The 26,003-nt window shown below is 39.3% G+C and overlaps 3 protein-coding genes across 5 annotated transcripts; all 3 read left to right on the forward strand.

The window, feature by feature from the left end:
* The first annotated feature begins 479 nt into the window (after positions 1–479).
* Positions 480–4,662, forward strand: LOC112165237 (FRIGIDA-like protein 1). Of its 2 annotated transcripts, XR_005800661.1 has the most exons (4): positions 480–1,595; positions 2,182–2,357; positions 2,430–4,312; positions 4,416–4,662. XR_005800661.1 is itself a non-coding variant. In XM_024301698.2 (3 exons), exons 1-3 carry the CDS (start codon positions 545–547, stop codon positions 2,961–2,963), a joined length of 1,761 nt encoding a protein of 586 aa, XP_024157466.1. In that variant the 5' UTR covers positions 480–544; the 3' UTR covers positions 2,964–4,662. The 2 variants fall into 2 exon arrangements, 1 of the variants encoding a protein (XP_024157466.1); XM_024301698.2 differs by having other exon boundaries at positions 2,430–4,662.
* Positions 4,663–5,933: 1,271 nt separating this feature from the next.
* LOC112166988 (probable WRKY transcription factor 20) lies at positions 5,934–11,080 on the forward strand. 2 transcript variants are annotated; one of them, XM_024303920.2, is made up of 6 exons: positions 5,934–6,392; positions 7,758–7,904; positions 8,378–8,918; positions 9,003–9,168; positions 9,320–9,478; positions 10,260–11,080. In XM_024303920.2, exons 1-6 carry the CDS (start codon positions 6,150–6,152, stop codon positions 10,747–10,749), a joined length of 1,746 nt encoding a protein of 581 aa, XP_024159688.1. In that variant the 5' UTR covers positions 5,934–6,149; the 3' UTR covers positions 10,750–11,080. The 2 variants fall into 2 exon arrangements, with proteins under 2 accessions (XP_024159688.1, XP_024159689.1); XM_024303921.2 differs by lacking the exon at positions 5,934–6,392 and adding an exon at positions 6,423–7,349.
* Positions 11,081–11,765: 685 nt separating this feature from the next.
* LOC112166990 lies at positions 11,766–13,892 on the forward strand. Its single transcript, XM_024303925.2, is given in 4 exon segments — positions 11,766–11,895; positions 12,232–12,791; positions 13,212–13,608; positions 13,610–13,892. Coding segments are annotated over 3 exon segments (819 nt in total). The 5' UTR covers positions 11,766–11,895; positions 12,232–12,583; the 3' UTR covers positions 13,824–13,892.
* The last annotated feature ends 12,111 nt before the right edge of the window (positions 13,893–26,003 follow it).

Below are 26,003 nucleotides of genomic sequence, written 5' to 3' on the forward strand. Positions count from 1 at the left end.
GTTGGTCCTCGACAAGTCAACTTTTCGGCGAGCTCTTTCATCAGAGAGAGAGAGTGCATTGCCGACAGTTACTGGAGAGAGAGAGAGAGAGAGAGAGAGAGAGAGAGAGAGAGAGAGAGAGAGAGAGAGAGAGAGAGAGAGAGATGGTGCAGATCTGATAGTGGAGGATGAGAGAGAGAGAGAGAGGTGCTGCAAATCGGGAAAAGAGGAGATAGACTCTCTTGTAATTAATTAATTATGGAGAGGGCAAAAATGTCATTTTGTTTTAAACAGGGTAAGTGAGAATAAAATTCTGTTGCTGGGGTAAGTGAGATAATTTTTGTTCATTTTGGAGCTTTGGGTCAAGGACCTATGAGTGACCAAAATATTAAATAGGTAAATATTAAGTGACCGTCTGTGATATTCTCTTAAAAAAAAAAAAAAAAAAGAATTAGGAGCTAAAGTTTCATGACTTCATGTACAGCTTTGGTAATGGTAAATCCTCTACGGCTTTTGTACTTTTTTGTGAGACTTTTGGTTGTCTTCGGTTTCATTCCGAACAAAAATGGCGACGACAGCGGAAACAATCTCAGCCGCTATGCAACTGATCGACCCAAAGAAAGAGAACCTAAAGAAGGCCTTCGACGACCTTCAATCCCACTCCGACGTCCTCTCTCTCTTCTCTCTCACCTGGTCCGACCTCGATTCCCATTTCATCTCCCTCCAAAACTCCCTTTCCCAAAAAATCCAACTCCTCCAAACCCTAGAGTCCCAATCCCCAAACCCTTCTTCCTCTGCCCCAATCCCACAAACCCAGATAACCCAAGACCCGTCTTCGTCGAATTTACAGACCCAGATACCAAAGGACTCATCTTTGGACCCCAAAGCACCAACCCAGATAGCAAAGGATCAGAATTTGTCGACCCAGGTAGCAAAGGACTCATTTTTGGAGCCCAAAGCACCAACCCAGGTAGCAAAGGATCCGAATTTGTCGACCCAGGTAGCAAAGGACCCGAATTTGTCGACTCAGGTAGCGAAAGAGTCTTCTTCTTCATTGAACCCACCGAGCCGGAACAGTGTTGAGCTCAACAATGGTCATGATGCAGATGCAGTGCCTCCTCGGCCTGAGTTGGTGGCGTTTTGCGAGAAAATGGATTCAATTGGGCTGAGGAAGTATATGAATGACACTAAAAATAACCGGAACACGATCCGGTCCGAGCTCCATGGGGCTTTACGGCACGCTCAGGACCCGGCGTTGATGGTTCTCAATGCAATGGAGGGGTTTTACGTGGAGAATAAGGGTGATAAGGACCTGGAAGTGAGTAGTGTGAGGAGAACTGGTGTGCTGTTGTTGGAAGTGTTGTGTGGAATTTCACCAAATGTAGGAGTGGAGGTGAGGGAGAGAGCCAAGAAGTTGGCATTGGAGTGGAAAGGGAAGGTTAGTATGGAGGGAGAGAACCAGTTTGAGGCGTTGGGATTCTTGCATTTGGTGGCAGCTTATGGACTGGTGTCTGAATTCAACATGGATGAGCTTGTGGATCATTTGGTTGTTGTTGCAAGGTATAGGCAAGCTACTGATTTGTGCCGCAGACTTGGCTTGGGAGATAAGCTTGCAGGTAGAATTCTATCTTAATGCCATTGTGATTGCTGTTTAATTTGCTTTAGATGTTTGCTCATACATTTAGTATATCAAGCTTAGCAGTAGCTGATGGGCTACATTTGACTACTATTTCCATTTTTGGTTACAAGCCTTTGTCTTAAAATGGTTAATGGTTCTAGTTCTGATATTTAAAATATGTTAGATTGTCAATTGAGGTTCTATTGGTCTTGGATGATTTAGTCAGAGTATTCATAACAAGTACCAGTGTTACGAAAGTTATATAATTGCGGTTAAACTATTGAGGTTATATGATATTCTAGAGGTGACAGTTAATCATGAATATGAGATAAAAATTTGAGGCGGAGTGGCAGATAAATTTGAATTTTGCCTCTGATTACAGAAGCCAATTTTTACAAATGGAGGACTTAGGAACTGAGCCATCTATAATTGAGGTTTGGAAACAAGGGTGTGTAAGAAGTCTGAAGAGACAACAGAACCTTTTTTCTAAGAGACCTTTTTAAATTCACAATTGGTGCACTTGTTGATTGTTTTCTCAGAATGGGTGCTGATTTTAACCGTATAGTGTTGTGTGGTGTTTGCAGATCTGATTCAGAAACTCATGAGCAATGGCAAACATCTTTTGGCTATCAAGTTCATTTCTGAATTTGATATGACTGATAAGTTTCCACCTGTTCCCATCTTAAAAGCATATGTGAAGGAGTCTAAAAGGTTGGCCAAGAAAGTTTGTGAGGAAGGAAATAACTCTAAGAAGGCGGCGGTAATTTTACATTCTCTTGTCTTTTAAATCTAACACTTTGTCTTCTCTTAGATTGATTGAGTTCCTCTGCAGAATGAAGCCATAGCCAAAGAAACCGGTGCTCTGAAATCAGTAATTAAAATTATTGAGGACCTCAAGCTCGAATCTGAATATCCACCATCTTCTCTTGAAAAGCGAATTGACCAGTTGGCGAAGGAGAAGGCAAACAGAAAACGGCAAGCAGGAGCTCCTGCTGGGAAGCCTTTTCAACTGCAGCAGCAGTATGGTAACAAGCGTCCTCGAATGACTGCTCCTGTTGGCTCCACAGCAGTCTCAAATGGTGCAGCAGGTTTGTTGGTAGAGTCTCCTGCTCCATATGTGAGCTCTGCAGCTGCACCCTATGTTGTGTCGGGCACTGCTCCTCCAGTTGCCCCTTATGTGGGTTCATCAACTGGGCAGTATGGTTTTGCAGGAGGCCAGATGGGTTTTCCTGGGAACCCAGGCTCCTCTAGTACCCATTTATACTCATCCGAACAGTATGTGCCCTCGGGCTATTACAACAGGCTAACTGCCTATGGTGGATATGGTGTACCCCCTCAATACCATCCATCTTACTATTCTCAGTAGTAACTTGCTACTCTTTGTTTCTGTCATAGTATACCTAAAACGGTACTATGGCTTTTGCATTTTTTTCCAATGGCAATAATGGTTACCAGAAAAGCAAATCTGCTTTTTTGTCCACCGTGATTGTAGTACAGTAACTAGACTGGGTAATTAAGATCTGTGATTGCATGGTTGGTTTCACATGTCTAATTACTTGACAATATTTTTGACTGCCCGGATTTTCTCAGACATTTAGAAGTACTCAGCAGGAAAGTAGTATAACTTCTTTTAATATCATTGTTCCCGAGCTCTAACTTCAGTAGACAGAGTTTACTCTTATGACCTTTTGTTCCATCTGCTTTCTCTTATAGCTATTTTCATAGAAGGGAAGGTATACCTATTTGTAGTGTGTCCTCCCTGTGTTGCCAGTAGACATGGCAAACAGAAGTTCTGCCTTTGACCAAACTCCAAAGGAAAATGCTATGTGTTCCTGGAAGATGATTTCAAGTAGTATACTAGTATTGCAGAATTGGTAAACAAGACTTTTTTATCTTTTTTCTTTGGGAAAAATTGTTTATTGCATTTATGGTAGTGCATAATTTTTGTTTTTCATTATGGTAGTGGATAATTTTTGTTTTTCATTTTGCTCTCTTTACTGGGGAAGGGTGTTTTCCACCTGATCTTGAACTCTTTTATAGCAGACACGTGTTTGTGATCTTATTCAATAGTACATGCTTCTCATTGAAAGCCTAAATTGCATCTATGCCTTAGAAAAGGGGCTGTCTTTAGTTCTTAATATAAGAGCAGCAGGAAAAATTTGGTTGCCTGTTAAATTATGTCTTTCTCTAGCATCATCTCTGAATGGATTTTCCTGCATTGCTATGCAAAACATAACAGAAGCTTGATGTTGTTTCCTTTTTCCTCTTTTTCTTATCTGTATCTTGGCCATGTTGATGTCAAGGTTTCTTTGACAATGGCCTTGTAGCCTAGTAGTGGCATATAAGGCAGAAAACTTATGAGGTGGGGGTCTTCATCTCAACTCATTGTTGAGTCATTCGTCTAATGGATGGAAAATGGGTACAAGTGGTTTATGTTTCTTTAACAAAAGAAATAGGAAGAAATTTATGATTTCTTCCAGCAACCTTCATTATATACAGGACCTGGTTCAATCTGCATTCTTTCTTTCATCAATTTTTGTTCTAGGCTACCTGTTTCTTTTCTTATTCTTCATGTAAATCAATTTTGATGCACCAGTATCCGTCTCTGGCATCACTCTATTGACTTACTTTTAAAGTCCATTTGCGTGGACGATTCCGGTTCCTTTGGCGACCAAGGTCCTAGCCTTTGGTCTCAAAATTAGGATTGAGAATAAGGTATATCTTTTTAGATAGAGTTTTATATTGCTTATTCTCAACCATTTGATCTAGATCCAAGGTAGATGACTAGGGTTGGAGGTGACGCTTCGTTGTTATCTAGCTTATGGTTGAAGGAAGCTCTACTTCGGGTCAGGATGTGGTCATAAGGTGTAGGGGTTTCTCATTTGTTTCTGGCGATGTATCCTTCAAATTTTGCATCCAACTATTTTTCTTCTTGATAATCAGATGTAAGTAACTGCCCTTAACCATCATCATCAATGTTTTCGAGCACGTTCTGTGCATTTGTATAGTGACAGATTAATCTGTACCACATTTGGTTACATCTGCTGCCTGTTCATACAGTGATAGATTCGAGTGGTCATCTTCTATTAGTATGTTCTTTTTTCTTTTTCTTTTTTGAAAAGATTCTATTACTATGTTCTAGACGGCTTAAAATTGGAGGCAGACTGTTTGGAAAGGGAAACCATGGTGGTCCGTGAATTGCATTATTGTTGTCGCAACTACTATTTACTTCAATGGTTGGAAAAACAGAGACAGCTTCTGCATTTGGGATCAATCCTTTAAGATTAGACCATACTCTGCCAAATCAATTCAATGAAGTCAGTCTTTTGCCTACACACTACACAGAGATGAATGAGTTATCAACTCATGCTTGTTTTAACCAATAATATCTAACATGAAGATTCGCCTACCTCTCCAGTACGCAGAGGGTAGCTTATGCTCGAAGTTTGGCTCTCTCACTCTCCAAAATCGAATTTTTTGTAATCTATTATCGTCGAATGTGTACAGTTATGTGTCTAAAATATTTTGAATTGGAAAATGAACTAGAAACATGACAACGAGCCAGAGTTCGTAAAACTTCGGTATTACATAATTCACAACATGTTAAAAGAAGTCTTTGTCACTAGTAGTCTAGTAGGAATAATTCAATGGCACTTGAAATAGTTAACCCAAGTTATTGGAAACAGAAGCCATCAGTCCTTTCAGTGATGGTTGCATTTTACCTATTTGGATCTTTGCTTTTACCTTTTTCCACAACAGTTTGGTGACTAGGTATATATGAAAATCAATCATTATCTTAGTCCCTATCCCCAATAAATTAGGTTGGTCACATAAATTTTCATCTCCCATTCTTTCCTATTCTATGCAATCTCACCTAAAAAATCTAATTTTCCAAAACATTATGTGCATTTTTCTTTCCATGTTGCTCTTGATTAATAAATGTTTGCCCACATAATGTAAGTAATCATTTCTCAAAATAATGCAAGCTTGAGTAAATGTTTTCCGATCATGGGTGGCTGAAGTGTCAAACAACCTAGTTTGAGATTCGTGGTCCAATTTAGCCACCTCTCATTTATTCTAATTCGATATAATCTTTGTTTCATATAACTGTTAAATTATGTAAATTTTAAACACAAACCCGATATGAAAGCGAAGTATATCAGAAATGAATCGAGGACATGATAACAACCGTAATCCGAATAGATTTTTGACACGTAACGACGTTGTTTTAGACATAAACGAGATAGTGTAATATGGTGATTAACCACCTGAAAAACGTCAAAAAGGAGTCACCCGGATTCAGATCCAGTGCAGCAAGTCAACTCACGTCTCTCTCTCTCCCTCTCCCTCTCCCTCTCCCTCTCCCTCTCTCTCTGACAACACAACCTTCCAAAACACAGCAAACAGACTCCGAAATGACCCTTTTACCCTTCCCTCCTCTTCCCTCTGTTCTAAACAGCAAAGAAAAAAAGCCAAGTAGTAAACCACCCCCTCCCCCTTCCACTCTCTCAGCTTTGACTCTCTCTCTCTCTCTCTCTGCGAAATCCGTCCGATGGACTCGACCGCACCGGAATGCCCCCCGCCTCCCTCCGACGAACTCGATCCGGGCCTCACCGACTTCCATCCCGGCTCCGACCCGGCCTTCTCCACTTCCCGTTCCAGCGGTGGTGGGGCCAAGTACAAGCTCATGTCGCCGGCGAAGCTCCCGATCTCGAGGTCCCCCTGCCTCACTATCCCTCCCGGCCTCACTCCGACGTCGTTTCTCGAGTCCCCGGTGCTCCTCTCCAACATGAAGGTCAGCTGCCTCCGACGTCGTTTTGGATTTTTCTCTCTGCTTTTTCTAAGCAACAGAAAAAAGAAAAAAGAAAAAAAAAAAGCAAATGCTCTTTTTGAATCTGAGGCTGTGTTTGGCTGCTTAATAAGAAGCAGAAGCAGTTCTAAGTAATCGAAATTCTACTGCCTGAGCTAAGCTACTGTTAGAAGTGGATTTTTTTTACATTTTTTAGTTCACTTTTCTCAGTGGCCAGTGAGTACATGCTGTAAGTGGGGAATTTTTTTTCAATTTTGATGACCTAAAATTGATGTGATGTTGATGCTGGCTGCTGCTTTGAGCAGAAGTCGAAAAATTCGGATTACTATTTTTGTTTGTTTTTGTGGGATAAAGAAGTTTGATTTAGTTATTGCTGGGAATGCTAGATTTTTAATGTGTTAGTGAGATTTTATATGTGATGGGACCTTACGATTCTGATGCTTTGATGCTTTTTTTTTTTTTTTTTAAATTTATTTTTCTAGAGTAATGTAATGCTGGTATTGGGGCTATTGGGTGGTTTTCTCTTTATGCTTGAATGGATTGTTCGAAAGCAATGGCGTTTGGAATATTTGCAACTCATCGAATGTGGTCGTTCTTTGAAACTGTCATCAGTGTTGTTTTTTCACATAATGAATCTTTTTTGCTTCTTTTCATTTTTGCTTTGTTGGTGGGTTTTAGACTTTTTTTTCATTTTGTCTTTGTTTAACGGTTGCAGTGGATGCAAGTACTTCAAAAACATTTCCATTTGTGTATTATGTAGAATAAGGAATAAATGCACCATCAAGAAGGAATAGGAAGTCTAGAAAGATAGTGGGTCATGGTGCTGACAACAGTCGCGATTGTCAGGTGTTTTTATGAAGGACGTGGCCCTTCATTGTGCTTATTGTGATTACTGATGATTGTGCTTGTTCAAAGCATTTTGCAATATCTTGAGTTATATGGGTAATTATATATGTGTTTAGCTCTTGCCTCTCTTTAATGGTTATTTTAGGAATTCATCATCTGTTCTACTTTGGTTTGTCTAATTTGTTTTGGTGAGGGTTAAGCTTGTTAGAGTAAGTTTGGTAGTCTAAGATAGATAGACAAGTTGAATATCTATTAAGTGATGCTGATTAGAAGGTTTCCTGTTCTTGAACAGATGGAACCGTATGTCAAACTAGTACCAAACTTTAGTTGGGCTTTAATCATGCAGGAATAACTCATAGGCCTGCATCTTCTTCTCAATTTTGTTTTTCTTTTGTTTCACCGAGAGTTTAGTAATTTCCCTATGTTAGTTTTTTTTTTTTCATGAGACTTCTTGTCTGTGCTTACCACCACTGGTTAATAAAAAGAATTTTGGCCGTCTTGCAGGCAGAACCTTCTCCAACTACCGGGTCCTTTTTGAATCCTAAAATGGTCTATGGGACTGCGAATTCTACATATTCAGCAACCATGGTTTGCTCTGATGAAAGAAATTCTGGAAGCTTTGAGTTTAAGCCCCATTCTAGATTGAATATGGTAATTTGTTTATGGATGATTGGTTATCGTTTTATAGCAGAGAACTTGTTATACTGTATGTCATTTATGTACAAATATTGATTAAACAGTAGCCTTGGATGTACATTAGCCTAAACTTGCAATATCTGTAGACATGTAATGCCATAGACACTATAAGTTGTTTAGTTGGAGCTAAAGTCATTTTTGGTGATCTCTTACTGCTGTTACTTGTGCTTACGCCTTTCTGTCATGAAGCACTGTTTGCTTCTGTCAATAATACTGTATTTAAGTTTTACATCATCTTCTAAAGGTGTATTTTTTTTTCTTACAATAAGAAACAATGTGTTTTAAGATACTGGCAGAAGTAAGGATCTATGTGAGAAGTAGTAGATTAGTATCCTTATCGAGATGGACTGCTAGTTTTCCTTTAATTTGTAGAACAGAGATATCTTGATCTGAGTTGCTGGTTGCCTAATGATCTTTATTTATTCAAGGTTACTATGGATTATGACCACCAGAGCAATGAGCAGGCTGTGCAAGTCCAAGGTCAAGGTCAGTCTCAATCACATGCGTCACCACCTTTGGTTAAGAGTGAGATGGCAGGCTCCTCAAATCAATCAGGATTACCAGCTCCTGTTCATATGGTCTCGTCAGGAGCTAGTGCACCTGTTGAAGGTGATGCGGATGATATAAGTCAGAGGGCAAATCCAAATTCTGGTGTCCAAACATCACAGTTTGATCATAAAGGAAGTGGGCCTTCAGTATCTTCTGATGATGGCTATAACTGGCGAAAATATGGACAAAAGCATGTTAAAGGAAGTGAATTTCCTCGCAGTTATTACAAATGCACACATCCCAACTGTGAAGTGAAGAAACTGTTTGAGCGATCTCATGAGGGACATATAACAGAGATTATCTACAAGGGTACACATGATCACCCTAAGCCTCAACCTAGTCGACGATATAATACCGGTGCTATGATGAATGTCCAGGAAGAAAGATCTGACAAGGCTTTATCTTTGACTGGCCGAGATGGTAAGCACTGAAGTAATATTATATAGCTGTTTTATGAATAAGCTAATGTTCTTTGCTAACTTTCTATTTTCTTTCCGATTTTAGACAAGTCATCCAGTATGTATGGGCAAATGTCTTGTACCAATGAGCCAAATAGTACTCCGGAGCTATCCCCTGTCAGAGGAAATGATGGTAGTGTTGAAGGAACTGGCTCACTATCAACTAGAATACTCGATGAGGTCGATGATGATGACCCATTCTCTAAAAGGAGGTATAAAATCTCAAATATTTTATGTTGTTTATGTTGCCAATATTATTCTTTCTATGCACATGCAGGAATTTGCACACCACTGCATTCCTACATGTGCATAAGAGAAAGTTTTATTTCCTTACTAACAAAGTGCCAAAACCTTATGGAGCAGGAGGATGGATGTTGGTGGAATTGATGTTACACCAGTTGTTAAGCCTATTCGGGAACCACGAGTTGTTGTTCAAACTCTGAGTGAGGTTGATATATTGGATGATGGATACCGCTGGCGCAAATATGGTCAGAAAGTTGTGAGGGGAAATCCTAATCCAAGGTATGGTTCATCAGACGCAAACAGTTGACAATTTTAATGTTTACCGGTTTTATCTATTTCAACAAGTAGCCTTAGTAGTTCAGTGCTCAGTGCTACGGTGCTAATTGAGTACTTCTCTTCTTCATATTTTTTCATTCTTGTTTTTGTTTTTGTTTTTTTTTTTTTTTTGTGTGATTTCTCAGGGAATAGTATATGACTTTAGTACACTCCCCTCCAGTGACTGTCATATTCGGTGTACAAATATTGTTTTCTAAATCCTTCATGAAAGATATCTTACAAGTTTGAAGTCTTTAGAGTTTTGACCTTTTTAGGTGTTTTCTTAATCTCTTCCTGGCTGGACTTCAGTCATGGATTAAAGGTATTATCAGAAACACAGTTACAAGGGATAAAAGACTAAAGTCTAGGTGTTTTCTTAATCTCTTTCCGGAATAGACTCACCTGTAAATTTATGGACCATAGAATGTAATCTCATTATTGTAGGATTTTTGATATTATTTTGTTTAGTGATAAATCTCAAGTTAATTTTTATGATTACTAATTTTGGATTAAATGGTACCTGGTTATTTACAGTTACATAAATTAGCCTGGTTATCATATATGAATGTATCCTGGAATTGTTATTTTAATTTTTATGAAATCAGTGTTGCTTGCAAGTGTGATTACTCATATCTAGGTACTAACAATTGTAAGTATGTGTATGAACTCCTCATCTGCATGGCTAATTCTTTGTTAACTGCATTTCATCCCATTGTGGTTTCTTATGTTCTCACATGTTATGCAGGAGCTATTACAAGTGCACAAATGCGGGATGCCCTGTTAGGAAGCATGTGGAGAGGGCATCCCATGATCCAAAAGCAGTTATAACTACATATGAGGGAAAACATAATCATGATGTCCCAACCGCAAGGACTAGTAGCCATGACACTTCGGGACCAACACCCGTGAATGCCCCTTCGAGGATTAGAACAGAGGAAAATGACACCATAAGCCTTGATCTTGGTGTTGGAATGAGCTCTGCTGCTGAAAATAGATCCAACAATCACCTGCGATTGCACTCTGAACTAGCAGAAAGACAAACTCACCCTAGTTCCAATTTTAAGGCTGTTCAAACTACCCCTGCTCCGTCATACTATGGTGTTTTAAATAGTGGCATGAATCAGTATGGATCTAGAGAAAATCCAAGTGAATCACGTAGCATCGAGATTCCACCTTTAAACCATTCTTCTTACCCATATCCACAGAACATGGGAAGAGTACTAACGGGGCCATAGAATTGCTTAAGATAAAGCCAGGAAAAATAAGCTGCTTTCCCCCTTCTTTTTGGATGGGCAATGGTCAGAAGGGCATCTCAATTCCCAAATTGAAAGATCGTATTGGTCTTCTGTGTCTATTTCAAAGATGTGGTATTAGGTGCCTGCTGCGAAATGACTTCCCTGTCCAGGTAATGAATGTGTAGCATTAACTTGTAAGGGAATACTATGTACAAATAGGAATTGATACCGAGATTATATTGAGTCTCTGACTGCCTGTTGTAATTCAGATGCTGAAAATTATATTTATAAGAAAATTTTGTTTCTTCTAGCCTTTTTGAGGTGGTGTAAATACAGTACTTTTTTTTTTTTTCCCTGGTTGGTAAGCTAAATGCATTACATACTGAGCTGCTGCGTTTGAGACTTAATCTTGCTATACCTTGTGAATCCTAGTTCACCTTTTCTTTTGTTTTGGACCGAGTTAATCCTATTGCTAAGATACATGAGGCTGCCATGCATCTTATACTAATCTGTCTGAAAAATATATCAAATGATGGAAGGTCAAAATTTAAATCTAAGTAGACTACTGCATGTTGAATGATGAGGGTTTAATCTCTATCATCTCCATTCTCTGAATATGATCGTCCCAGAGTGTGAGGATCAATGACCCTGTGTGGTCAAGTGGTTATCTCATCCTGCAGGCTAGGAGAGTTTGGAATTCTCCCTTCAGATTGGAAGGAGACCTTCCTTCCTTCCCTATGCTTTGAGCTTTAATTGTGATTCCTTTTACAAGGAGATGAGGACAAAATGTCATTATTTTTCCTTTACCAGTTGTGAGGTAAAACTGAAGCTATTTTTCTATTTTTGTTAATAAATTGTAGCTATTTGTTTTGGTGCCTGTGAAGCAACTTGGGAAGCCGACTCCACAGAAAATATGAGGTTTTTCATTTTCTCATACTCCGTACACAAGCACACTACAAGCCTACCACTCAACCTTAATGATAAGAATCACCAAATTTCTTGATGGCTTGCTTGGTAGTAATCTTACTTTAAAGTGGATGAGGTTGGAAGTATTGGACGCTATCGTCCTCCAAAAAGTTTTTAAGTATCAAGAAGCAGGTTAACAAGGACACCAAAATATGAACCTCATGATACTATGCTAGACAGGTAATATATTCCATATCAAGCTGAAACTGTCATTCCCAACACGTGCCAATGTTTTGCATGTAAAAATTTATACTATATCAGATAATCATTGTGCCCCAAAAGCTTAAATTATGGCTGGGTAGACAAATAACACATATTTAGCTGACATAAAGTAGGGTTTAAACTTCAAGTAAAACTTTCGCGGCATCATTCACAAAACAGATTAAAGAAGGTAAACCGCAAGAAGTAAGGAAAATCAAGTTGGAAAATCGCCACTATTGCCTATATCATATTTTCTACTGCATCTAGAAGCCGTTACGATTGAGTTGTTTGTATCTCTGGTGTCTTGGCCTGTAGTGAAAGACGTACAAGGTGAATGAAGGCAGCTTTTGGCGCTTTTTAAAAGGGCTGACAGTATCCAATTTCATCCTTAAATGCATTTGTATACGGTACACTCAAATACAAAAGTGCTTAAATTCACCAGTTTGTCTTTGCTTAGGTAGAATCAGAAATTCAGAATCATTCCATAAGAACAGACAGATATGCTGTACATTGTAACAGTAACATTGTAACAAATATCTTTGTTTGGTTTCAAAACCTAGGCTTCAACTTGCAATGCAAAGGATGAAATGCTACAGTGAAAAGGCTGGAATTCACAGAAAGATTACTCTCTCACACTCTCGCTCGCTCAGAAGTCTCAAACAGAGAGATGCATGCAATGTGGGTATCATTGAATGAGAATGTCAAGTGTGGAACCAAGCTTGCAGATGTTATTGGCTTGCGAGAAAAATGTGACAGAAGAAGTAAGAACTCCAGAAAAACGAGTTTGGATGGTGAACTTGTACTTGCTCATGGCAAAGAGACCCCATTCCGCGAACCGATATGCCGTTCAAGCTACACACAGGCACAGCTCTTTGGTAATGCATGTCTTGCTCTTATCTTGCCTATTTCAGTACTGAGTGAAAATTTCTACAAGGCTTTTGAGTTGATATTTCATAGCTGCACAACTACTAAAGAAGTTCATATTTTCAGTAGTAGGCACTTAATTAAGAAGCTAGAGAGAGAAGTATAGGATTTTAGAGACAGATTTCCGGTTTTGTGATCTTTTAAATTGTGAAATAAGATGCTGTCAAAAGAGAGAGACAATCTGAAATTAAAGACAGAATTGTCAAGAAACTCTTCAAGATGGTGAAGTTGAAATATTTTGCAGTTTTTAGCCATAAATGAGTAAATTCCTATCTGGACTACTCCACACCTACAAGGCGCTATAACAATCTGTTCCCAATGCTTTGAACTAGAGATTGCTAGCCTAAATTTTCATCTTGTCTTTCTACCAGAGCTTAACATCAGGGACGTATCAAGGGACATCATTGAGATGATTGTTCGAAAAGCATCAATGAATCCTTCAAAGCCATCAGGCAGGATCAAAAGTGTCTTGAGGGTGAATAACTCCATAGAAACACTTGAAAGGTTTGAGAAGTACAGAGAGAAGGTAAAGAAGATGGCCAAAGAGAGATATATGAAGTACCCAAGAAGCACAGTAGATGGAAATGAGCTGATGAGATTCTATAACACAACAATGACCTGTTGCAATGGAGAGTCAAGGAGAGGCCCCGAGCTATGTAATGATCCAACTTGTCGAGTTTGCAGGTTAATTAAGTCGAACTTCGACACAGAATATGTATTGGAGAATGGGATTCAGTTAAGTACAAGTAGTGAAAACTGAAAACACCATTGCCGTTGCGAGGGCAGCCAAGGCAAAGAGGGCTGTAATAGTTTGCAGGACAATTGCAGGGAGCATTATTAATGTGGAGGACAAGGAATATGACGAGTCTGATTCAATTGGAAACCGAAATTTGCATTCCACCACCACAGAATATCTTTTGGTGCAGAATCCCAGTGCTGTACTTCCCTGTTTTGTAGTAGTACTACAAACTGATGTGGTCTAATTTTTGTATGTGCCTGGTCCTCTTTTTCTTATGATCAGTATTTCCTAGCACAGAATAATATATATGGCTTAGCTAATGATATTTTATTTCAAATTGTGTCAATAAATTAAAGTTTAAAACAAATAAAAAGATAAAATAGAAAAAAGTCTTGTTTTAGAAATAAAAATTGAATACTGGAAAGGAATTCGTAAATAACATCTATTTTGATGGAAATTGAAGTGAGGAATTTAAATAATGAATTCCTTTGTTTTTTTCCACAGAGAAATTTAAAATTTCTAATATGATAATGCCAAATGAGCGAATTGGCTTTTAGGAATTATGTAATCCTCACTTTTAATTAAATTCCATCATTTTTTCTCTCATCCAAACACACTCTTAAGGTACAAAGGCGTGCAAGGAAAATGAGTATTTATAATGAAGCATAATCTTACAACATACTACTGCTATCACTCTACAAATGATATCTTATGCTCTTAGCCGACTAAAAGAAGAAATTCAAATTAGAAGCAGAAGACTGAGTATTAAGGGAGAGGTTCCATGACTAAGAACTACAAGCAAATAGCTGCTGGTTTTACCTCCATGCACAGGAGGCAACAAGGGCTCGATTCATCCAGCCGAGATATAAGGCACCCTCTCTTTCTTCAAGTGTGATTCTCAGAATAGCTCTGCAGTAGGGTCTTGATAGTGGCATTTTTAATTTTTAATTTTTTTTTTATGGTAATGAGAGAGATAGAAGAGGAGGATCCTCTCTATCACTCCATGAGATTAAAGGAAAAAAGAGTACAAAGGAGGGGGACCAAAAACCAAAACCTCCCAATCCAAAAAACAAGCATAATGAAATTCTAGCTAGTTAACGAAAACAAAATTGAGGAAGACTCAACTGATCATTCTCGTAGTGCAAAAGGATAAATGAAGAAGGTGCATCCCACCACACCATTTTGAAAGAAGATGAACCATAGTTTGCTAAAGCATTTGCTGTTAAGGAAAATAGATAACAAAGAGGTCTACAAGAATTATCGTAACTTTCATTGATAATAGGAGTCTCTATATATAGAGGATACAAGTACATAATCTTTGGGTACAATATTAGAACTAGGAATCTAGAAAATTCTCTCCTATTACAACTATAGAAAGTAATCCTAGTTTGGTAAGGCACACATAATCCTGATATCCTTCAACAATCCCCCTTGTGCCCTCCAAAATTGATGTCATCATGACATCATGGCGCTTCAAATGTTGTCTAGTTAAGAACCTTGCTTGAGTAGAGTAATAAAAACCTTGTCGTATAAAAACAACCTCGAGGAGGAGAAAAAGATTACAACATGCCCTTCACTCTTCAAGAACAAACATGTCGATATCATGCCTCCCCTGATGTTGAGATCTCCCCCTGATTGCTACAATCGTGGGAGTTTGGATAATTTCCTCATTGCGATACTCTTCACATGTTTCTTGAAAGTGGGCTTAGGTAACGACTTAGTAAATAAGTCCGCTGCATGATTCACTTCAATATTTAGAAGTGTTTGTTGTTGCTAACTCTAAAATAATTTAGGCGATATATGCTAGGTGTTGTCGCCCTTGATGAAACCTTGCTTCATTTGTTCAATGCAAGCTACATTATCCTCATAAATGCACGTAGGTTCATCTATGGTAGACTTCCAACCACAGGTTCTTCGAATACGTGCAACTATGGACCTCAACCATATGCATTCATGAATTGCTTCATGAAGAGCAATAACCTCTACATGGTTCCAAGAAATAGCGACAATGGTTTATTTTGTAGACCTCCAAGATATCGCGGTGCTTCCTATAGTAAAGATATAACCCGTTTGGGAGCGACCTTTGTGAAGGTCAGAGAAATACCATGCATCAGCAAAAACCCATCAAAACATCACCATCGTTTCGACGAAGGGACGGAGGACGCTGGTGTTACATCCCGGATCTCAAGTTACCAGTTTACTAGTCTTTCGGACCGTAAAAGATATTTATTTTTACTTTCGACTCTGTTTCGAACTTTTAGAGGGCCTTAAAAGATGACTTTTTGTTTGGATCAAAATTTGAGAAAATTTTCTTCATGAAAGTTGTAGAGGATGTTAAACTGAATGTGTGCAATATGGTCCGTAAAAGTCAGAGTTTGTATACGAAGTTATGGCCAAAATACTAAAGTTACTGTTCCTAGTAACTTTCTATATGTAGAAAAAGTTACTAGGGTTAGGAACAGTAACTTTAGTATTTTGGCCATAACTTTCATATACGAACTCCAATTTTTACGAACCATATATGCATGCGTTCATTTTAATGTCCTCTACAACTTCCATGAAGAAAATTTTCTCAAATTTTGATCCGAACAAAAAGTCATCTTTTGGGGCCCCCTAAAAATTTGAAACAGAGTCGAAAGTAAAAATAAATATCGTTTACAGTCTGAAAGACTAGTAAACCGGTAACTTGAGATTGGGGACGTAGTAGCCGGCCACCCGCGGAGGCTGCAATGCCGTGTACGACGGCCTTTGGGCCTATGGAGTCCGATTCCATTCTTTCGTCTATTCTTTTCTCTCTGTAGGAATAGAACAAACTCATATCTATTGTACCGTTTAAGTATCGAAAGATTGTCTTTACACAAGTTCAATGGCGTCGTGTTGGCGCAAGGCTACATCTAGTCAACAAGTTCACAACAAATGAGGTGTCCGGTCTTGTATTGTGCTGAGTACAATAATGCACTTATTATACATAGGTAAGCACTTCTGCTATTAACATGTCTTCATCATCATCCTTGGGAAGAAAATGATCCCTCTTAGGGTCAAGACTATGGATGACCATGGGAGTGCTTCTTGACTTTATCAAAGTACTAAAGTATCCATTGACATGGTATTCAAGTTCTAAACTAAGATAAAATCGTGTTCTCCCAAGGTCCTTCATCTCAAATTCAGATTTCAGGTGTTCAGCGGTTTCCCTGAACTCATCAAGGGTTCTAATTATGTTCATCAACATAAATCGAGACAATTGCATATTCGGAACTTGTCATGGAAACGCACAGCATAGTTCAACATATCCCTTCCCAATCAAGGACTCACTTAATGAGCGTTTCAACCTCATTGCAAATCCGCTCCGTGGACTAGAGCCATTTGATTTGGGTAAATGAAGCCCATCAGGGACCTTCATGTATATTTTCATATCTAGATCCCTATAAAGATATGTAATGACCACATTAGTAAGCTGCATGTTCAATTATTCTGAAACTACCAAACTGAAAAGGAAGTGGAGTGCAGTGGTATCCATTATGAGAAGCCTTGCACCATGAGGCGAGTTTATAATCTTTTTTTTCTCATCATGCTTTCTAATGAAGACCTATTAATGTCAACAGATTTTATGTTAGGAGGAGTCAGTATCTGAGGCCCGAAATCCTTCCTCTTCGTTAGTGAATCCAATTCAACCTGGATCGCATCTTTCCATTTAGGCCAATTTTCTCTACATTGGCATTCTTCAATAGAGCAAGGTTTGATGTCATTGGCCTCAATAATCCCACGTCCTCATGTACACTAGTATAGTTTGTAGAGATCTCTATATTCTCAGAAATTTGTTCTAACATTGAGGTGTCCCCCAATGACATCTTTTGGACATAACCACAATCCAGAATATTCTCATATGACGAATTTTGAGTATCAATGATCAATGGATCAAGTTGTGCCAAACTCGCTCTCTTCCTAGGGCAAGAATCCATCGAACGTATGTGTCCTACACTCTCTAGTGAAACTTACGGCCTGTGACGCCATTATGCCACCTTGTGGCGTTACCATGCTATCATCCATGGCGGCGGCGAAGTGCCCAGCTCGTCTGGGTGGTGCCATGTCCTTTTGAGGGGACATCAATCCTTGCAGGCATGTTCGCAGTAGGTATATGTAATTTCATGACTTTAGGGGATCGAGATGAGACATAGTTGGGATAGGCCACGACAAATCTTATCGTTCCTATTGAACATTGACATTCTAATCTCCCCTTAATGACTGGAAGACTATCTCATCAAAGTGACATTTCGCAAATTTAGCAGTAAAAAGATCGCCTGTCCAGGTATAGTTGGAGAATATCCAACACAAAAATATATGCACTCGTGGCTAATAACCCATTTTGATGCGCTGTGGCGAAGTGATTGACACATAAACCGCGCACTTAAATATGCGTAAGTACGAGATATCAAACTTGCACCTAGTCACTAGCTGTAATGCAAAGAAAGGTGAGTGGCGAGGGGTCGTAGATGAATTAGCATAGTTGCATGCGATATTGCATAGCCCCAAGCGAAAATATTGTTGCGCATTATCAATGTCCGGGCTACCATTGTAGTCATTTAATAGTGGCTTTCCGCAAGACCATTTGGGTGTATACATGGGGATATGATGCCAACTTTAATCCCCAATGATATGCAATAATCATCGAAAGTCTTCGATGGAAACTCTCTAGCATTATCAAGTCGAATTGACTGAATGGGATGATCCAGATAGTGAGCCCATAGCCATATGATCTGGGCTAGGAGTTTATCATAAGCAGCATTACGAGTGGATGATAGCGCAACACGTGACCAGCGTGTCTGCTGTAAGTTGGTTGAATCAGCCGATAGTATCCCTTGGATTCTTTGTAAGAATGGAATTATTTCCTTAGTGTCATTTGCATAGAATGGTCTCAATCCTAACTTAGCTAAAGAGCAGGCCTTACAGAATGAAATATAGGCCTTTAGAATCAACCAATGAGGATTTTGGTTGAGCTACAAAGTCACAATTGACTTGAGAAGTAGACAGGGGAGTCAAAACTTCTCCTCTGGCATTAAAGCCAAAGAATTGCCGTAGTAGGTCGGTGGCGCCGGCGTTAGCCTGCAGGTGGTGGAAGATGGATACGGATCATCATGTCACGACTTGGGTGTCCCAAACGGCCATGCCAAAGCCTGTATGTGTCGATGTCCCAAAGGTCATCTCTTATGACGTTGTTGGATTCAATTACCTGAATAGTGGTTACATATAACCCATTAGAGTGACACATAAGCATCTCTAATACTCGTTTTTGTCAGTAGTCATTAGAGGCAATGCAAAGGAACTTATGTCCATTCTCACTATGTGTTTCCACATGGAAACCGTTGACTCTAATATTTTTAAAATAATAAAGTTTGAATTAAGATATGTCCAAGACATGAAATAAAAGAATCGACACTTTATTAATAATAGCCAGCGATTACATCAAAGTTTCTGACCAAAATCTAATCCAAAAATAACTAAAATCAAATCTAGACAAATAGTTGTTACTCAATCCTTTCAGTAACTCCAATTAAGCATAACTAGGAAAGTAGGAGATGTCGGTAGAGCAAATCTCGTTTAAGTACCACTTATCTCAACTATTTTCCTAGACATCACACTTAATTGGATAGGCCTAGTTGTGAAAGAGTTATCACCATTGTCATTATTGATAATAGCATAAGGCAAATGCCATTACATATATTCTTGGAAAATAAAGACTACTAATCAAAATCTGCAGCATCAACATTGGTTCCCTCACCAGATTTGAAGTCTGTAATAGTGAGATTGATGTCATTGTCATCTCCATCTTCTCCTTCAGCTGCGAGATAAGCCTTATGCTCTCTCATATCTCTATACACCTTGTATTATGCAGCTAGTTTTTCACTCGCATTACAGTGCTTAAATCAATGCTCTGAAGATCCACATCTATAGCATACCACACCCTTTAATTGAGATGCACTTTGTGCATTTGGACATTCCGTAGGGATGTTGGTGGTGGCACCACCACAGCTGGCAGCACTGGTTTTACTTACCCATGCTGGCCAACATTGCCACATGTCCGCATATTAATATGGCGGTTTGCTTCCTTTGTAGGGAGGTTATATGGACCCACACATCCATTTTGTTGTCCCTTAACTTTAGGGTTCCGCTCCTTGCGCCCTCCTTTAAGTGCGCTATTACAATTCGCCTCGTGAAAACTCTTAGTTCCAACGGGCCTTAAATTATAGTTTTTCACAAGTATATTTTCATGTTTCTCAGAAATTGACATGGCAATGATAAGCTAATGAAACCTCGTGATCCGTCTAGCATTATTGCACTCAAGCCTATATTGCTTTGCAACCGCTAATGCTGAAAAGGGGAAGGTTGATAGGGTTTTCTCAATTTATTATTGTTCTGTGAACTCTACTCCACAGAATCCCATCAGTAGTTAGGTGATTCTCGACGTTATTCACCCATCGGTGATAACCAATGTCATTCGAATCTTGTTTAATGAAGTCGAGTTTTTGCAGATTTGCATTCAACATTAAAAAACAAAGGAGAATAAATTAGTTTCAAAGTATAATACTTCTACGACAACTAGTTAATGATTTCTACCAAAAATTGTTTTTCCAAAAAACTTTGGATTAGACCGAAACAATGATGTTTGACTGGTCAACTTTCGATGCTCACGAACGCTCTTAGTTTGTAGATTGAGAACGCTCTTAGTTCATAGTTTAGCGTGAACTTCCCACTATTCTTCTTTTATGAATCAAACCCACATTACAAAAAGGTAGGATGAAGAAGAAGGGAGGTTGCAAGTCCGCGAGAAATGCAAATTTTAATTTAAATACAGAAAGCAGGAACTTTTATAAAAATTTACCTGGATAAGAGTAAATGGAGGTCGCCAGAACTTTTGGCTGGAAGTTAGCTGGGAAAAAATGCTTCTAGCAGGGGGTTGGCCAGTGGCTGGCTAAATCTAGCCAGAGTTGGCTGGAATAGCCTAAATAGGTTATGTCCAGTTTTTCTGCTTGCGGTTCAGTAACATCGGTGGCTTGTTCAGTGACTTCTAGGCCAAGTCTTAGGGTTCTGCTTCCGATTCTTAGATGCTGGGGTCGAGGCTCTACTGGTGACCAAATTTAGCAGCAGAAGGTGGTTTGGAAGGCGGCGAACCGGGAAAAGATTGCTTTATGATTCCAAGGGTCGCTTTGGTACCTTTTCGGCCAGTTCTAGTGGTTTGGTTTTCGGTTGTGGACTCCTAGGATCGAGGGCTCTACATGATATGCGGTGGAGGAAGTTAGGGTGTCAAGGTTTCGATTTTAAGGTTTCGGCTTTTAGGTTCCAGGGTTCAGGTTCGAGCTCGTGCTGATAACGTGTTTAAGGAAAATAAATAACAAAGAGGTTGTAGAGAGAATTATTGTAACTTTCATTGATAAGGGTCCTTGACCCAAAACACCAAAATAAGTAAAAATTATCCCACTTACCCAAGCAAGATATTTTTATTCCCACTTACCCATTTTAAAATAAAATGACAATTTTGCCCTTCGTATAATTAAGAAATTGCATCTATGGCACTTTTCTCTCTCTCTCTCTCTCTCTCTCTCTCTCTCTCTCTCTCTCTCTCTCTCTCTCTCTCTCTCTCTCTCCCCCCTCTCTCTCCACGCTGCCGGCCGACTCTCTCTCTCTCTCTCTCTCTCTCTCTCTCTCCCCAATCTCCACATTCGGTGTCTCTCTCTCTCCCTGATCTACAGTCTCCACGCCTGAAGATGACGAAGAAACTCCGGTCGGAGCTACCTCGCTAGAGTCGAACTGCATCAAGAATGCAGAACTCAAACTCCAATCGAATCTACCTTGCCGAAGTCCTCAACGCCGTCCGATTGATTGCTGATCCCGAAGGCCTTCTCCGCCTCTCGAAGCAGCGACGAATAATCTCAGTCGGTGCTCTCTCTCTCTCTCTCTCTCTCTCTCTCTCTCTCTCTCTCTCTCTCTCTCTCTCTCTCTCTCTCTCTCTCTCTCTCGTCTCTAACTTCAAACTTGGTGACAGATTTCAATCCAGAAAGGATTGGCGAAGTTGAGGACCATGGAGTAGGGGCGGGCATCGTTGTTGGTGGCGCCAGAGAGTTTGCCGGTAGAAATGCGCCGACGTCATTGTTGGATGCTTCTTGGGAGCCCAAATCAGATTTTTTAAAATTTTTAATTTTAAGTAATGGGACAGAAGGAAAGAAAAAAAAAGTTTTGAATGTCTATTGGGGAGCAATAGACGCCTATTAGGGTCAATAGACGTCTATTGGGAGGCAATAAACGTTTCCGAATACCTCTTCAGGGACCTCTGGTGTGGTTTTCAGAAAAGTTTGGTGGGCGGCGGCGGTGACCAGTGACCGGATTCCAGAGACAGTAATCCGGTGACTGGATTCCTTGAAAGTTGGCCGGAATATGGTGACCAGTGACCAGGCTCCGGCGAAGTGTCTTATGGTTTCTCTCTTCCATTCTCTCTCTCTCTCTCTCTCTCTCTCTCTCTCTCTAAGTAACAAAGGGGTGAGGGTAAAATAGTCTTTAAAAAAAAAAAAAAACCTTCATGGGATATTAGGGAAGACTTCCTTAGAGTATTTTGGGTAAGGAGAAATTCAAAAAACTTAATAGGGTAAGTGGGAAAAAAAACCCCTATAAATGGGGTAAATGGACAAAAACCCTTGATAATAGGAGCCTCTATATATAGATGATACAAATACAAAATCTTTGAGCACAAGGAATCTTATTCTAATTAAAACTAGGAATATAGAACATTCTCTTCTATTACAACTATAAAAAGTAATCCTAGTTTGGTAAGGCACACATAATCCTGATATCCTTCAACATCTGCAACTTTATTGCCTTTACGGAAGATGAGAAGACAGAAATGTCATCATAGCGATCTTGAACAAACAATTATTCCACCGAACTCGAAGATTCCAAGGCATAAGAGAAGGATTACGATAAAAATAATCAAGTACCAAGGAGTCCACTTCTAACCAAATATGCTTCCAATCACGAACCCAAGCTATCTCAATTGCCTTGATAACCACCATAATCTTTGCCGCCACGGAGCTAGGAATATCAATATTAGAAGCAAGAGCTCCAAGAAAGCCATCTCTATAATCCCTGAAACTTGCTCCATAAACTCCCTTGCCTGTCTCATGCTTCCATGCTCCGTCAGTATTGATCTCTAGCTACCGAAGCATGCTGCTACCTATACAGCACCCCAAAATCTTTCAAAATATGCAGATCATTAATGGTGTTATGCCTGGTACCCTAGGCCAAACCACTTGCAGCACGAGTATGGCTAGAAATAAGCCTTCCAATCTCAGCAATAGAGAAACTTTTTCCATCAAAACTGTTTTTATTTCTAGAATGCCACACAAACCATAAAACTATAGTAAAGCCAATCAACCACAATTCTTTAAGCTGAGAGCTATGTCCAGTAGCTAGACCCATCTCAAAAACCTCCAAAATGGATAGAGGAACTGAACCTAGTTCAAATAAAGAAAGAATGTTGTTCCATATTGCAGCAGTAAATGAGCATTGAAGAAAAATATGGCTAATAGATTCCAAATTAACACCACAAAGAACACAACGTGAAGCCAATTAATGAAACTCCCCTTCTTTGTAAAAAAATCATCAGAAATAATTCTACCTCATAGCACCTTCCAGCTAAGTAGGGACATTCGAGGCAAAATAATTTTGGACCATACATGCTTACCCCATGGCAAAGGAGAGGGTTGATGTATAAGCTGAAAAGCTTGCTTTGCCGTTAGCTCCCCAGAAGAGTAAGTAGACCAAATTAACTTATCTTCCATCTCAGGATTAGTAGCAATTGGAACTTGTCTAATCACATCACACAAAGCAGGAAAATGTAATTCCAAATGCTCGGGAAAATTCCAAGAACCATTATACACAAAGTCTGCAACAGAATTGTCAATATCACCAAACAATGCAGCATTATCCCAAAGAAATCAATAACATGCCTTCCAAGAAAATTGTCCCTCCAAAAAGAAATTTTTTCACTTGAACCAATCAACCATTGAGAATTCTCTTGGACAGTAGACCAAAAGTAGACCAGGCCATATAGATGAGGGAGTATATGATCGTCGGGTAGAAAAACGACCCCGTATAAAAGTGGAACCTTCAGATTTAGAAGAGTAAATTTCCCGGCAATGCTTTAACAACAAGGACTGGTTAAGCAATATTAACGTTAGAACTGAAGGGGGTGTAGTTAGCTTTAGAGAGAGTAAAAGGCACAAGACATATAGTAGTTCATCTTCCACTTTGGGGGAGATTACATCCACTTGAAGCTTTTACTATGTGTTGGGCCTTGCCCAAGTTGATTGCAACATGTGGAGGATGTAATGGGATGGTCTCTAAGTGGGAGGAGGGGTCCCTTTTATAGATAAGGGATCCCCTCTCTGCCTCTATGCTACCAATAAATCAATTTCCCAGAAGTTTGGATTAGACCGAAACAATGACATTTGAATGGTCAACTTTTCGATACTCACAAACGGTTTAATTAGTTCGTAGCATACGAACTCTCTTAATTCGTAGATTTAGCGTGAACTCCCCACGGTTCCACTTTTATGAATCGAACAAACATTACAAGAAAGGTGGGATATAGAAGAAGAGATTTTGGGAGGTCCCGAAGAAAATAAAATTAAAATTAAATTTAGAAAGCGGGAACTTTAATTTAAAACTTACTTATTGTTTTGAATCTTGAAAGTCTTGATGCACGCAGGTGTTGATGCAGGTGTGCTAAAGTTGACCAGGGCTGCTAGGCCTAGCCGGTGGCTGTCGGTGCTGGCCGGAACAGGTAGAAATGGGCTAAAAACTGTTTCTGTCGGTTTCTCTACAAGAGGTTTAGTTGTTTTGCAGGCTAGTTCAACAACTTTTAGATTGAATCTGGATGTTTTGCTTCTGGTTCCTGAGTCTCGGGATCGAGGTACTGCTGGTATACAAATTTGGCGACATAAGGATGTCGGGAAGGCAGCGAATCGCTGAGGTTTTGCTGCAGGCGGTCTGAAGCTTCTGCAGGCCAGTTTTGGTTGTTTTGTAGCTGGTTTTGGGCTCCTCGGATAGGGGACTACAAGGTGGGCGGCGGAGGCAGTTAGGGTTTCAAGGTTCCGTATTTGGATTTAAGGTTTGGCTATTTATTTCAGGGTTAAGGCTCGTGCTGATAACGTTTTTAGAATATTGAAAGCAAAGAGAGAATTGGGAGAATAGTTGTGTCTTTCATTGACAATAGGAGCCTCTATATATAGACAGTACAAGTACATAATCTTGGAGTACAAGGAATCATATTCTAACTAGAAGTAGGAATCTAGAACATTCTCTCATATTACAACTGTAAAAAATAATCCTAGTTTGACAAAACACACAAAAGTCACATATTCTTCAACAAAATATGTTCTTTATGTTGCTGATATTTATTCTTCTATGCACATATAGGAATGTGCACACCAGTGCATTCCTACATGTGCATAAGAGAAAGTTTTATTTTCCCTAACTAATAAAGTGCCAAAACCTAGAGCAGGAGGATGGATGTTGGTGGAATTGATGTTACACCAGTTGTTAAGCCTATCCGGGAACCACAAGTTGTTGTTCAAACTCTGAGTGCGGTTGATATATTGGATGATGGATACCGCTGGCACAAATATGGTTAGAAAGTTGTGAGGGAAATCCCAATCCAAGCTATGGTTCTTCAGACGCAAACAGTTGACAATATATATTAATGCATACTGATTTTATCTAGGATTAATTCCTGTTTACCTAACTGAACTTTTGGTCATTCTTCATGTTAGTCCTTAAACTTTCAATTTCATCAAGAACACCCATGAACTCTCAATTTTTATCAGCTGTGTCCAATTCTTCAAACTCCATTCATGATTTCCGTCAAGTGATGATGTGGCAGAAGGCAGAATGGCTAAAATGGTCAATTTTCATTTCATCTGACTTTTTTTTTTTTTTTTTTAATCTGAAGAGGATCATTTCCTTTTTCTTTTTGACATCAGGACCAAGCTCCACATCTTCTTCTCCGTCTCCGGCACCAAGGATCTCCAGATTGCGAACCTCACTCTTAGGGTTCTCTATCACCCCGAGGTGAACCTCACTTTTAATTATCATTTTTAATTATTATTTATTTATAATTATAATCAAATAGGGTTATTATCGGAATTTAGCCCTTCTGCCACGTCATCACTTGACGGAAATTTTGGATGGAGTTTGAAGAATTGGGCACGGCTGATGAAAATTGAGAGTCCAAGGCTATTCTTGATCAAATTGAAAGTTTAAGGACTAACATGAAGAATGACCATAAGTTCAAGTAGGTAAACAAGAATTAATCCTTTTATCTATTTCAACATATGGAGCCTCAGTAGTTCAGTGCTATGGAGCTATAACGCTAATT

This window comes from Rosa chinensis, chromosome 5 (assembly GCF_002994745.2).
Source record: "Rosa chinensis cultivar Old Blush chromosome 5, RchiOBHm-V2, whole genome shotgun sequence".
Classification (NCBI taxonomy): Eukaryota; Viridiplantae; Streptophyta; class Magnoliopsida; order Rosales; family Rosaceae; genus Rosa; species Rosa chinensis.